The sequence below is a fragment of the Nerophis lumbriciformis genome, linkage group LG13, assembly GCF_033978685.3.
Source record: "Nerophis lumbriciformis linkage group LG13, RoL_Nlum_v2.1, whole genome shotgun sequence".
NCBI lineage: Eukaryota > Metazoa > Chordata > Actinopteri > Syngnathiformes > Syngnathidae > Nerophis > Nerophis lumbriciformis.
In genome coordinates, this window is record NC_084560.2 from 2,425,593 (window position 1) to 2,441,119 (window position 15,527).

The following is a 15,527-nucleotide window of genomic DNA, read 5'->3' on the forward strand; positions in this document are numbered from 1 at the left end:
AGAAGATGGCTCAATGGATGGATATATAACAAGCTCTAAATGAAATTTGATGCATCTGTTCCACAAAAACTACATATGTACATGCTCTAGACATTGTAATAACAACCCAAAAAAAATATAGAATACATTTTACTTACTTGAATCTGATGAATCCAGTCCAATGAAACAAATAGATGTTCAAAGGAAACCTTGAGAGGTTGTGTGAGTTCATGGCCAGAAGGCGTGGCTTATAAACAAATGTACAATCCAATAGCCTTGTGAGACTGAAGAATAGGACCCAATGACTATGTAAATGTGGTAAAAAAAAAATCAAAAAATATATAACAGATTGTTTTTTAGGATGGTTAAAGGTAATGTTGTAATTTTACAATAAGGGGTGTTACAGGGATATGGGTCAACTTTAAAAAGGATGAAAACAACATTACTTTCAAGTCAACCCTTGCCCCATTTTCTTGTCAAACATACAGAGGGATTAAAAGTTTGGATGTGTGTGCTTCCCCAGGCCGCCCTGGTCCTCCCTCTGCTCCTATTAAGTTTGAAGAGGTTGGCTCTGAGAGGATCACTCTATCCTGGCTGCCGCCAAAGGACGATGGCGGTTCCAAAGTCACTAACTACGTCATCTGGAGGCGGGTGGCCAACAGAAAGACCTGGGTCCCCGTCACCAGCGAACCCAAAGAACGCGTTTGGACGGTTGAAAACCTAATGGAGGGCCACGAGTACGTGTTCCGCATAATGGCCCAGAACAAATATGGCGTTGGCGAACCACTAGACAGTGATCCAGAGGTGGCCAGAAATATCTATAGTGAGTCAATTTGTGTTACTATTGTCGCATGAGGTGGAATGAAAAACTCTTGTGACCAAACCGTCAATGTGTCCTACAGCTGTCCCTGGCCAGTGTGAGAAGCCAACCATATCCAATGTCACCCTGGACTCCATGACTGTGAACTGGGAGGAGCCTGAGAATGATGGTGGCACCCCAATCACTGGTTATTGGTTGGAACGCAAGGAGACCACGGGTAAACGATGGAGCCGTGTCACCCGTGACCCCATCCGCCCCATGGGTCTGGGTGAATCGTTTACAGTGAGCGGACTGGTTGAGGGCTCTGAGTATCTGTTTAGAGTTAGTGCAATCAACGCTGCGGGACCTGGACTCCCCAGTGCCCCGAGTGACCCCACGTTTGCCAGAGACCCCATCTGTACGTGCTCACAGACATCTTGTGTAATCAGATAAACAAACGGTGGGGTTGTTTTTACAATAACCTTCCTATCTATTTTCTCTAGCCCCACCCTCTCCTCCAACACCAAAGGTTTCAGATTGGACAAGGTCCACCGTGGATCTGGAATGGATCCCCCCACTGAAGGATGGAGGCTCCAAAATTATAGGCTACTGGGTGGAATACAAGGAGGAGGGCACTGAGGCCTGGATCAAGGTGACCAAAAAAAACCAGCTTCTCCTGCAAAATGGAAATATACTTTTCTTTCTTACCTAGCAGTGTCTCAAATTTGCTGAAAGACTGGAATTGGAGATGCCATTCTCAAAGCATGTCTCTGAAGATGACCATTTTTTCAATGTTCCTGATATGTTACTGTTGAGGACGTCAGCTAGCTTTACTGTGCACTAGAACAGCGATTCTCTAACTGTGGGGCTCCATCTAGTGGTACGCCAAAGAATCACTTGATTAAACCACCGCGCTTGAACATTAAGTAAAGCTCCCTTACCGATGCTGGTTTTAATGGCTTAGGAGCCTTGCCTTCTAGCCTACTGGTCAGTCAGAGGGGTTGTGTGGTCACAGGCTCGAGCCTGGACTTTTTAACCACACAAGATGACCATAACATTGACATGGTAGATCCACAGAAGGTCCCGGTTCAAATATACCTTTTGCACGGTTTAACCACACAAGATGACCATAACATTGACATGGTAGATCCACAGAAAGTCCCGGTTCAAATGTACCATAGACCAGTCTTAACAAGTCAGATTTTTTTGGCACTTTAGATGTTTGATCCGGTTTCCCCCACAGCTCACGTCATTTTAATTTCCAAGCAGCCTCATTGACTGGAAATTAACCTGACACAAGATCTATATGTGGTCCCCGGGCGCTACATATAGACTGTTTAGAGTCCTAAGTAATGGGTTAGATTTTGCTGTATATTATTGTCACTTATACTGTATGTGATTCAAAAATAGTTTCTGCCTGGTCCAAATGTATCTACTTGCAAGAGACAATTAGGTATTCTGTTTTTGTTTCAGGCTAAAGATACTGAAATCCGAGGTACCCGCTTTGTGATTGCCGGATTGAAGACTGGTGCACAGTACAGGTTCAGAGTCATTGCTTTCAACCTTGCTGGTAATAGTGAGCCAGGCGAAGTGCCAGAGGCACTTACGGTCAATGATAGAAACGGTAGGTCCAACATGAATCATTTCAATAATTGGTTCAACACAAAGTGTGTGTTCTCAGACAGTTTTATGGTACCCTTTCCCTTTAGTTGCCCCTGAGATTGATTTGGATGCCTCAGTGAAGGAAAGAATCGTGGTCCATGCTGGTGGCGTTATCCGGATCATCGCTTATGTGTCAGGCCAGCCATCACCAGAAATTACCTGGAGCAGAGATGGAGCAGCACTGCCCCCAGAGGCCAAGGTGGAAACAACAGCCATTAGCTCATCTTTGGTCATCAAACCATGTGCCAGAAGGCATCTCGGCATCTACACTCTGACTGCCAAGAACGCTGCAGGGGAGAAGAAGAAAAACATTTCCGTAGATGTGCTGGGTGAGACATTAAATGAAAGATTTAGTTTATAGGAACCCCTGGAGGTTGTAAGATTTGTTTATCGGCACTTAAATGTGCTGTGGCGTCCCCTGACAGATGTTCCTGGGCCCGTCGGCATCCCCTTGACGACCGAGAACCTGAGCAGCGATTCCTGCAAGCTCAACTGGTATTTCCCAGAGAATGACGGCGGCTCACCCATCAGCAACTATGTGGTACAGAAGCGTGAAGCAGAGCGAAAGGCCTGGACGTCGCTATCATTCACTGCCAGCCGACAGAACGCTGTGGCTACTGGCCTCACCTCAGGCAAGGCCTACTTCTTCAGAGTAGCCGCTGAGAACGCCATCGGCATGGGACCCTTCATGGAGACGTCTGCCGAGATCATTATCAAGGAACCGATGAGTAAGTGAACTGCAACTTTGAGTAGTAATAGGAAGAACTGTGATATCTAACCCCCGTGGGTCTTCACATGTTCAGGTGTGCCCGACCGACCTGAAGAGCTCGAAGTCACTAAGGTCACCAAAGATTTGATCAACATCACTTGGAAAGCACCCAAGTTTGATGGTGGCTCTGAGATCATTATGTACGTCCTGGAGGCTCGTATGATTGGCAAAGACAAGTTTACTAGATTGACAAAGGAGAAGCTGATGGAGAGGAAGTACACTTTTGACGGACTGAGGGAGGGTGACACCTATGAGTTCCGGGTTATCGCCGTCAACGAGGTTGGACCGGGCAAGCCGTCATTCTGCACCAAACCAATCACATGCAAGGATGAACTAGGTTAGCTTAATAGCTTAAAAGTAGTCAGAACAGGCAATTCCAATAACTTACTGACATGATTGTACTTGTTCCAGAGCCACCAACCATTGAACTGGACTTCCGTGACAAGGTCATAGTTCGAGTTGGTGAAAGCGTCCTGCTGCAGGGCCGATACACCGGCAAACCCTCCCCTTCCATCGTGTGGTACCGAGACGATGAGGAGCTCAAAGCTGACAAACACGTCATGTTCAAGAACACGCTGACCTCCATGTCGCTGGGTTTGATGAAGGCCCAGCGCCAACACAGTGGCCGTTACATGGTGGTGGTGGAGAACAGCAGCGGGTCCAGGAAGGGAGTCTGCAACGTCACAGTTGTCGGTATGAAGCGGAATCTTATCCTGACCTTTAATCTTTATAGCTGACATTTGACACTAGTTTTTTGTTGAAAAAAAATATAAAAACAAAATTGAAAATCAACTATGTGAAGCAATTCCTGAAGGAATTGCGTGTGAATGCTCCAATTCTGAAATTAAACTGAAATCCTGGAATTTTTTTTTTGTTCAAGTACCTCGGAGTCTTGTTCACGAGTGAGGGAAGAGTGGATCGTGAGATCGACAGGCGGATTGGTGCGGCGTCTTCAGTAATGCGGACGCTGTATCGATCCGTTGTGGTGAAGAAGGAGCTGAGCCAGAAGGCAAAGCTCTCGATTTACTGGTCGATCTACGTTCCCATCCTCACCTATGGTCATGAGCTTTGGGTCATGACCAAAAGGACAAGATCACGGGAACAAGCGGCCGAAATTAGTTTCCTCCGCCGGGTGGCGGGGCTCTCCCTTAGAGATAGGGTGAGAAGCTCTGTCATCCGGGGGGAGCTCAAAGTAAAGCCGCTGCTCCTCCACATCGAGAGGAGCCAGATGAGGTGGTTCGGGCATCTGGTCAGGATGCCACCCGAACGCAGAATTGTTGAAGTAGACCACAAAGTTCCCAAACAGGCTGAACATTTTGAAGTTGGAACAGTTTGAATCAGATGAAAAATGTGGGAGTTGTGGAACTTTGAAGAATGTCCCAATGGGAAAAGCTGAATTTTTTCAGAAAATGGTAAAGAACTTGAATGTTCTGAATGTGTTGAAATGGTTGGTGTTGGAATTTTTCAAATCGGTTGAGAAATGTTCAAGTAGTAACATGTTGATTTGAGAAATGGTATTACGGGATTCCAGGAATTTTGGGAAAACCGGGAATTTTTGCAGTTGAAGTGGGTAGAAAAAGGTGGGAGAAGTAGTTGCCAGAAAAAAAGGGTGAAAATAGAGCTTTGGAAAACCAGGAATTCTGGAAAATCCTAGAATTGTTTTGGACTTGGAAAAAGGGTCGTTTGAATTTCCAGGATGGTGGAATGTGTTGAAGGTGGAATGGTTTGAATCGGTCGAGAAATGGTGGAAGTTTGAAAAAGGGCCAATTCATTTTTGAGTGGGAAAAATGTCCAGGTAAACCTGGAATTCTGGGAAATCTGTGAATTTTTGGAATTTGTCAAGGGAAAGCCCGCCATTCCCGAATAGGCTGAACAGTTTGAAGTTGGAACGCTATAAATCGGGTCAAAAATGTGGAAGGTGGACCGTGCCAAAATGTGGAGAAGAAGAAGAAGAAGTTTAATTTAGAGCATTCACACAATAATGAATATATGAATTTTGGTGTAGAAAACCATATGTGTGAATGCTTTGAAGCATTCACACAATAATCCACTTAATCTAGTAAAACAAGGTGTGGTGAGTGGGGCAAAAACGATTTAAATGCAGTTTGAAAACTAAAGTATGTGAAAATCATGGGCAGATGTTACTTATCCAAGTTCTATGGCATGGATTCTCAAACTGTAGCATACGTGTCACTTGTGGTACGTGGGCTCCATCTAGTGGTACACCAAATCATTACTTAATTATATATTGTAATGTATTTTAATGTTGTCATTATGGTGGTACTTAATGAATACTTAGGTCTACTACGCTACTGTATTTAATGTTGTCATTATGGTGGTACTTAATGAATACTTAGGTCTACTACGCTACTGTATTTAATGTTGTCATTATGGTGGTACTTAATGAATACTTAGGTCTACTACACTACTGTATTTAATGTTGTCATTATGGTGGTACTTAATGAATACTTAGGTCTACGACACTACTGTATTTAATGTTGTCATTATGGTGGTACTTAATGAATACTTAGGTCTACTACACTACTGTATTTAATGTTGTCATTATGGTGGTACTTAATGAATACTTAGGTCTACTACACTACTGTATTTAATGTTGTCATTATGGTGGTACTTAATGAATACTTAGGTCTACTACACTACTGCATTTTAATGTTGTCATTATGGTGGTACTTAATGAATACTTAGGTCTACTACACTACTCTATTTAATGTTGTCATTATGGTAGTACTTAATGAATACTTAGGTCTACTACACTACTATATTAAATGTTGTCATTATGGTGGTACTTAATGAATACTTAGGTCTACTACGCTACTGTATTTAATGTTGTCATTATGGTGGTACTTAATGAATACTTAGGTCTACGGCACTACTGTATTTAATGTTGTCATTATGGTGGTACTTAATGAATACTTAGGTCTACTACGCTACTGTATTTAATGTTGTCATTATGGTGGTACTTAATGAATACTTAGGTCTACTACACTACTGTATTTAATGTTGTCATTATGGTGGTACTTAATGAATACTTAGGTCTACTACACTACTGTATTTAATGTTGTCATTATGGTGGTACTTAATGAAGACTTAGGTCTACTACCCTACTGTATTTAATGTTGTCATTATGGTGGTACTTAATGAATACTTAGGTCTACTACGCTACTGTATTTAATGTTGTCATTATGGTGGTCCTTAATGAATACTTAGGTCTACTACACTACTGTATTTAATGTTGTCATTATGGTGGTACCTAATAAATACTTAGGTCTACTACACTACTGTATTTAATGTTGTCATTATGGTGGTACTTAATGAAGATTTAGGTCTACTACCCTACTGTATTTAATGTTGTCATTATGGTGGTACTTAATGAATACTTAGGTCTACTACACTACTGTATTTAATGTTGTCATTATGGTGGTACTTAATGAATACGTAGGTTTACTACACTACTGTATTTAATGTTGTCATTATGGTGGTACTTAATGAATACTTAGGTGTACTACACTACTGTATTTAATGTTGTCATTATGGTGGTACTTAATGAATACTTAGGTCTACTACGCTACTGTATTTAATGTTGTCATTATGGTGGTACTTAATGAATACTTAGGTCTACTACACTATTGTATGTAATGTTGTCATTATGGTGGTACTTAATGAATACTTAGGTCTACTACACTACTGTATTTAATGTTGTCATTATGGTGGTACTTAATGAATACTTAGGTCTACTACGCTACTGTATTTTAATGTTGGTCTACTTGAGGAGCCATGTTTTTTCTGAGGTGAAAAAAGTTTGAGAACCACTGCCCTATGGCATGCAACAGATTTCTGGGTCAATGACGCGACTGGCAGTTGATTGTCACGAGTCAGCATACTTCTGTTGTCACACAGACCGACCAAGTCCTCCAGTGGGACCGGTGGTCTTTGACGAGGTACATCGCGAATACATGGTGATCTCCTGGAAGCCTCCTCTGGACAGCGGCGGAGTCGACGTCTCCAACTACATCATTGAGAAGAGAGACACCAACAGAGAAATGTGGACCACGGTCACTTCGGCCTCCACCAAGACTACATGCAAGGTCAGTCCCAATGGCTCAGTTGTCACATTTTTTTTTTTCTGAAAGTCTGAGCGCGTGGCCCCAAAGCTGAAAATGTTGTCTACTATAGATCCCTAAACTGACAGAGGGCAGGGAGTACATCATGCGAATTTTTGCTGAGAACATGTACGGTATCAGCGACCCACTGGAGTCCGAGGAAATGAGAGCCAAAGATCTCTTCAGTAAGTTGTTGACACAAGCCTACATATCTAAAACCAGTCTCATTTGAGTATTGGATGACAGTAGGGGTGTAACGGTACACAAAATGTTTGGTTCGGTACAGAATATACATGTTTTGGTTATTTATTTACCAAATTAGTAAACAATGGCTTTATCCTTTTAACATTGGGAACACTATAATAATTCTGCCCACGTTAATCAATATTAAACTGCCTCAAGTTGTTGCTCAGATTAAATAAAATGACAAAACTTTTCTTCTACATATAAAAAGTGCAACATTTAACAGTTACAAGTCAACTCATCATGCTTAATTTATTACAGCATTTGGGAAGCATGTAGTTGTTTTTTATTATGTAAATGTTATATTTGTATCAACATGTGATAGCAGGGACCCTGCCATTCAAACCTAGGCTGCTGCATTACTAATGATTCATGTACCGTATTTTCCGCATCATAAGGCGCCCTGGGTTAAAAGCCGCGCCTTCAATGAACGGCATATTTCAAAACTTTGTCCACCAATAAGCCGCCCCGTGTTGTAAGCCGCATCTAACTGCGCTAAAGGAATGTCAAAAAAACAGTCAGATAGGTCAGTCAAACTTTAATAATATATTAAAAACCAGCGTTCTAACAACTCTGTTCACTCCCAAAATGTACGCAAATGTGCAATCACAAACATACGTATATCAACATGGACAGAGCTGCGTGAAAAAAGCCACCCGGCCTCTTCGCGTAAACTTAAACTTACCTTAACCACTCGCTCATCTTTTCTTCATCCATCCCTTCGAGTTAGCTTTTATGATGACGCCGGCTGGAAAGGTCTCTTTTGGCAAGGTCTTCCTTTTGAATATCACCATGGGTGGAAGTTTCTGGCCATTAGCATGGCAAGCTAGAACCACAGTGAAGGATGACTTCTCATTCCCTGTGGTGCGAATATTCACCGTACGTGCTCCCGTTCCACAGTGCGGTTCACAGGAATATCAGTTGCTGTGAAATACGGTAGTAATCCGTGTGCGGATGGAGAGATTGCGTCTTTTCATGAACCGGGTCCTTGTCGCTTAGTAGGAGCCATTTTGTGGTCTTTACAGATGTAAACAGGAAATGAAACGTACGGTGATATCCGCGCGTTTTTTCTTCTTCTTCCGGGGGCGGGTGGTAGCTTACAGTAGAAGAAGAAGCGCTTCCTGTTCTATGGGGGCGGGTGCTTACCTTGGCGGTTGCTTGCGTAGAAGAAGAAGCGCTTCCTGTTCTACCGGGAAAAAAGATGGCGGCTGTTTACCTAAGTTGCGAGATCGAAACTTTATGAAAATGAATCTTAATATTTATCCATATATAAAGCGCACCGGGTTAAAAGCCGCACTGTCAGCTTTTGAGTAAATTTGTGGTTTTTAGGTGCGGCTAATGGTGCGGAAAATACGGTAACTATAGCTGAAAAAAATGGTACAATAGCAATAGGAGAGACTATTTATCCCTGAACACCATGGAGTTCATGTAGGCTTAATGATGCACTTACATTATTATATCAACTATCAGAGACAGAAACTCTTCATTTTCCATAAAGTTCTTTTTGCTGCTTCAACACAGCTCAATACAACACAGAAAAAGGTGAAGTGAAATAACAGACAGACAGGGCTTTGCTGTCCGTAACACACACACACACACACACACCGCAAAGTAGCTAACGTTACGCTAAAAGCTAATTAGCCTTCACCTCAAGCCAGGACTGCGAGCGAGCTGAGCTGCCGTTTATGTTTCTAGAAGGTCAACGGGCTCATAGTGATGTTACTAGTAGTTGATTGGGAGGTGTTTATTATCATTTGGGGAGAGTCCGCTGCCTGATGCTTACCTGCTAAACACCTACCTGCTCATCACGACGCTGGAGCACTGAGTACGCACTGCTGATTGGCTGTTACCGCTCTGAATACGCACTGCTGATTGGCTGTTACCACTCTGTGTGTAACCAATCAGATGGTTGTGTGGGTGGAACAATGCTGGGTGCTGTGTAGAGTACTGACAGAGACAGGCAGAACGAAGCGGAGCAGCTTGTTAAGACTTTAGCTTAGGCGGCTACTTAATATGTTCATGTGGAAACTCGTTCGGTACACCTCTGAGCCGAACCGAAACCCCCGTACCGAAACGGTTCGATACAAATACACGTACCGTTACACCCCTAGATGACAGTCATTGTTGGCCCCATCTGGCAGTTCTAAAAGTTTCAACTGATTCTTTGGTCTGTGACCCTTTCCGTAGGAGTCCCAGAGGCCCCTGAGATGCCAACTGTCAGAGAAGTGTACGCCACCAACGCTCTAGTGCTGTGGAACAGGCCTCGTGATGGAGGCAAGCCCATCACCAACTATATCCTGGAGAAGAAGGAGACGGCCGCCACAAGGTGGTCAAGGGCCACAAGAGAAACCATATATCCTGCTACTCAGTTCAGAGTCCAAGACTTGGTGGAGGGCTGTGAGTACGAGTTCCGTGTGATGGCCGAAAATGAGTTGGGAATTGGAGACCCTAGCGTCCCCTCAAAGCCCATTCTTGCCAAGGATCCCATTGGTCAGTGTGTTTTAAATGACTCGTCATCATCGTACCGCGGCGATAGAATAACACCCGATCTTTGTTTTTAGTGCGGCCGAGTCCTCCAGTCACCCCCGAGGCCTACGATAAGACAAAAGACTCAGTCAGTCTCCGGTGGAAGATGCCTCGCCATGACGGAAGAGGAAGGATACTTGGCTATCTTGTGGAGTACCAAAAGCCGGGATTGGTGGACTGGATTCAGGCTAATAAGAGCCCGGAGGAGTGCCCTGACCTGCACTATGTGGTGAGAGGGCTGGCTGATGGCCAGGAGTACGCCTTCAGGATCTACACCGTCAACGCAGCAGGGAAATCGGACCCGGCCCACGTTAAAGATACCGTGAAGGTCCATGAGAGACTGGGTATGACTTCCTTTCTCGTTTGTTTTCACCAAGACTACATCACAGAACTTTTACTATTTTGATCACATTAACTTTAAGGGCTTCACGGTGGCAGAGGGGTTAGTGCATCTGCCTCACAATACGAAGGTCCTGAGTAGTCTTGGGTTCAATCCCGGGCTCGGGATTTTTCTGTGTGGAGTTTGCATGTCCTCCCCGTGACTGCGTGGGTTCCCTCCGGGTACTCCGGCTTCCTCCCACCTCCAAAGACATGCACCTGGGGATAAGTTGATTGGCAACACTAAATTGGCCCTAGTGTGTGGATGTGAGTGTGAATGTTGTCTTGTCTATCTGTGTTGGCCCTGCGATGAGGTGGCGACTTGTCCAGGGTGTACCCCGCCTTCCGCCCGATTGTAGCTGAGATAGGCTCCAGCGCCCCCCGCGACCCCAAAGGGAATAAGCGGTAGAAAATGGATGGATGGATGGATAACTTTAAGGTTGGTTTAAAAAAAAAATCCCAAATGAAATGAACCTAAAGATAGTTCTCAAAAACTTTGTCAATGAGTTTGTGGGCCATTTGATAAAAATGTGGTTAGGAAAGCCAGCGAAACATGACTAGGGATGTATACCCAGCACCAGTATTTTTTGGTACCGATTCCTAGATAGGTCGGTCCATTATGATACTGCTACTGGTAATTTTTGTTGACATAATTATGACACACTACAATCAGCTTTGAATAATGGCAAATAAGGAAGCAACACCACACAAAAATCAGGAACAACTTATTTCCTCCTCAAAGTCATGCACGCTGTGTCAGTCGGAAGTGAACGCACTTTACACACATCCGAGTTTTATCAACCTTCCTCCTCGCGATCCGTTCGTCCCTAGGCCAATATTAATCCATTCAAAAGAGTGAAAACTTGAGGTAATATGATAATCCATAAAGTTGCTTCTGAGTCGTGTTGTCCCGATACAAATATTTTAGTACCAGCACCAAAATGTATCCATCCATCTTCTTCCGCTTATCCGAGGTCGGGTCGCGGGGGCAGCAGCCTAAGCAGGGAAGCCCAGACTTCCCTCTCCCCAGCCACTTCGTCCAGCTCCTCCCGGGGGATCCCGAGGCGTTCCCGGGCCAGCCGGGAGACATAGTCTTCCCAACGTGTCCTGGGTCTTCCCCGTGGCCTCCTACCGGTCGGACGTGCCCAAAACACCTCCCTAGGGAGGCGCTCGGGTGGCATCCTGACTAGATGCCCGAACCACCTCATCTGGCTCCTCTCCATGTGGAGGAGCAGCGGCTTTACTTTGAGCTCCCCCCGGATGACAGAGCTTCTCACCCTATCTCTAAGGGAGAGCCCCGCCACCCGGCGGAGGAAACTCATTTCGGCCGCTTGTACCCGTGATCTTGTCCTTTCGGTCATAACCCAAAGCTCATGACCATAGGTGAGGATGGGAACGTAGATCGACCGGTAAATTGAGAGCTTTGCCTTCCGGCTCAGCTCCTTCTTCACCACAACGGATCGATACAGCGTCCGCATTACTGAAGACGCCGCACCGATCCGCCTGTCGATCTCACGATCCACTCTTCCCTCACTCGTGAACAAGACTCCGAGGTACTTGAACTCCTCCACTTGGGGCAAGATCTCCTCCCCAACCCGGAGATGGCACTCCACCCTTTTCCAATTATTATTGTCATTGAGTCCCTAAATAAAATAGTGAACATACTAGACAACTTGTCTTTTAGTAGTAAGTAAACAAACAAAGACTCCTAATTAGTCGTATGCAGTAACATATTGTGTCATTTATACACCTATTATTTTGTACACATTATGAGGGACAAACTGTAAAAATTTCTTAATAATCTACTTGTTCATTTACTGTTAATATCTGCTCATTTTCTCTTTTAACATGTTCTATCTACACTTCTGTTAAAATGTAATAATCACTTATTCTTCTCTTCTTTGATACTTTACATTAGTTTTGGATGATACCACACATTTAGGTATCGATCCGATACCAAGTAGTTACAGGATCATACATTGGTCATATTCAAAGTCCTCATGTGTCCAGGGACGTATTTAAAGTTAAAGTTAAAGTTAAAGTACCAATGATTGTCACACACACACTAGGTGTGGCGAAATTATTCTCTGCATTTGACCCATCACCCTTGATCACCCCCTGGGAGGTGAGGGGAGCAGTGGGCAGCAGCAGTGGCCGCGCCCGGGAATCATTTTGGTGATTTAACCCCCAATTCCAACCCTTGATGCTGAGTGCCAAGCAGGGAGGCAATGGGTTCCATTTTTATAGTCTTTGGTATGACTCGGCCGGGGTTTGAACTCACAACCTACCGATCTCAGGGCGGACACTCTAACCACTAGGCCACTGAGTAGGTGGCCTAGTGGTTTTTACTGACTTTAAAAACATAATATAAATTAAAAAAAACAAAAGAAGGTGTAATCATAGTAGTATCAACGAGGTACGCTCCTGTACTTGGTATCATTACAGTGGATGTCAGGTGTAGATCCACCCATGGCGTTTGTTTACATTGTGACGGCGGTGAGCTATTGTATCCTCCTACGGTGTGTAGTGAAGCATGTTTAGCTATTCCTCCTCCTCCAGTGATAATGTGACTTGGAAGAAACTTACTTTATTTGTCCAGTTCCCTCAAGAAAATTAAAATTCCAGCAGGAGAGTACAGAATTGAGATCGAATTTAAAAAGTAAATAATAGGGGTATAAATGGTAACAAAATAGAAAAATATTACAATAAGAAAAAAAAATAAAAAGCAACAATGAGAATACAAATATAACAATAAAATAAGTACCGTATTTTCCGCACTATAAGGCGCACCGGATTATTAGCCGCACCTTCAATGAATGGCATATTTCAAAACTTTGTCCACCTATAAGCCGCCCCGGACTATAAGCCGCGCCTACGCTGCGCTAAAGGGAATGTCAAAAAAACAGTCGGATAGGTCAGTCAAACTTTAATAATATATTAAAAACCAGCGTTCTAACAACTCTGTCCCAAAATGTACGCAAATGTGCAATCACAAACATAGTAAAATTCAAAATAGTGCAGAGCAATAGCAACATAATGTTGCTCGAACGTTAATGTCACAACACACAAAATAAACATAGCGCTCACCTTCTGAAGTTATTCTTCATTCGTAAATCCTTCGAATTCTTCGTCTTCGGTGTTCGAATTGAAAAGTTGGGCAAATGTGGGATCCAAAATGGCCGGTTCCGTCTCGTCGAAGTCATCGGAGTCAGTGTCACTGTTCAGCAGTTCTGTGAATCCTGCCTTCCGGAAAGCTCGGACCACAGTTGTGACCGAAATATCTGCCCAGGCATTTACGATCCACTGGCAAATGTTGGCGTATGTCGTCCGGCGCTGTCTGCCTGTCTTAGTGAAGGTGTGTTCGCCTTCGGTCATCCATTGTTCCCACGCCGTTCGCAGTCGTGATTTGAATGCCCTGTTGACACCAATATCCAGCGGTTGGAGTTCTTTGGTTAATCCACCCGGAATGACGGCGAGTGTTGTATTTGTGTGCTTCACTTGTTTTGTGACACCATCTGTGATGTGGGAGCGCATGGAGTCGTATATCAACATGGACGGAGCTGTGTGAAAAAAGCCACCCGGCCTCTTCGCGTAAACTTCCCTTAACCACTCGCTCATCTTTTCTTCATCCATCCATCCCTTCGAGTTAGCTTTTATGATGACGCCGGCTGGAAAGGTCTCTTTTGGCAAGGTCTTCCTTTTGAATATCACCATGGGTGGAAGTTTCAGGCCATTAGCATGGCAAGCTAGAACCACAGTGAAGGACGACTTCTCATTCCCTGTGGTGCGAATATTCACCGTACGTGCTCCCGTTGTATCCACAGTGCGGTTCACAGGAATATCAGTTGCTGTGAAATAGTAATCCGTGTGAGGATGGAGAGATTGCGTCTTTTCATGAACCGGATCCTTGTCGCTTAGTAGGAGCCATTTTGTGGTCTTTACAGATGTAAACAGGAAATGAAACGTACGGTAATATCCACGCGCTTTTTCTTCTTCTACGCGGGCGGGCGGTTGCTTGCGTAGAAGAAGAAGCGCTTCCTGTTCTACCGGGAAAAAAGATGGCGGCTGTTTACCGTAGTTACGAGACCGAAACTTTATGAAAATGAATCTTAATATTTATCCATATATAAAGCGCACCGGGTTAAAAGCCGCACTGTCAGCTTTTGAGTAAATTTGTGGTTTTTAGGTGCGGCTAATGGTGCGGAAAATACGGTACTCTGTGTGTGTGCGCTGCCGCACATGCTCCTCTGCTCCTAAAACCAACAAAGTCACCATGTGACGACGACGTGGGGCCGGGGGGATGGACGACCGGTACTTTTTAGAGGCGGTATAGTACCGCATGTGATTCATTAGTATGGCGGTACTATAGTAATACCGATATACCGTACAACCCTACGACACACACACATACATCGGGAGCTGTCAACACTCATATTGGCTACCACAAATCCGTCCTATTGTTACAAAATGCACAGCCACATATCATGCTAATTCATTGTGTTGATTTATACAGAATATTTGATATGATATATCACGTAAAAGGTCTGTGCTTTGGGGGTTAGTGCATGTGCCTCACAATACAAGGGACAAGCGGTAGAAAATGGATGGATGGATACATCAATCAATCAATCAATGTTTATTTATATAGCCCTAAATCACAAGTGTCTCAAAGGGCTGCACAAGCCACAACGACATCCTCGGTATAGCCCACATAAGGGCAAGGAAAAACTCACCCCAGTGGGACGTCGATGTGAATGACTATGAGAAACCTTGGAGAGGACCGCATATGTGGGTAACCCCCCCCCCCTCTAGGGAGACCGAATGCAATGGATGTCGAGTGGGTCTAACATAATATGGTGAGAGTACAGTCCATAGTGGATCCAGCATAACAGTAAGAGTCCAGTCCACAGTGGGGTCAGCAGGAAACCATCCCGAGCGGAGACGGGTCAGCAGCGCAGAGATGTTCCCAACCGATATACAGGCGAGCGGTCCACCCCGGGTCCCGACCCCGGACAGCCAGCACCCCATCCATGGCCACCGGATCTGTGTG

At 44.4% G+C, this 15,527-nt stretch overlaps 1 protein-coding gene across 1 annotated transcript in view; it reads left to right on the top strand.

The window, feature by feature from the left end:
• LOC133614011 (titin-like) overlaps positions 1-15,527 on the top strand; it is a 254,475-nt gene that overhangs the window by 169,730 nt on the left and 69,218 nt on the right. The window contains 12 exon segments of the mRNA XM_072914563.1: positions 503-802; positions 882-1,196; positions 1,282-1,430; positions 2,252-2,402; positions 2,488-2,769; positions 2,866-3,168; positions 3,244-3,546; positions 3,621-3,902; positions 7,128-7,315; positions 7,404-7,515; positions 9,761-10,063; positions 10,135-10,443. Coding sequence (XP_072770664.1) covers positions 503-802; positions 882-1,196; positions 1,282-1,430; positions 2,252-2,402; positions 2,488-2,769; positions 2,866-3,168; positions 3,244-3,546; positions 3,621-3,902; positions 7,128-7,315; positions 7,404-7,515; positions 9,761-10,063; positions 10,135-10,443 — 2,997 coding nt within the window.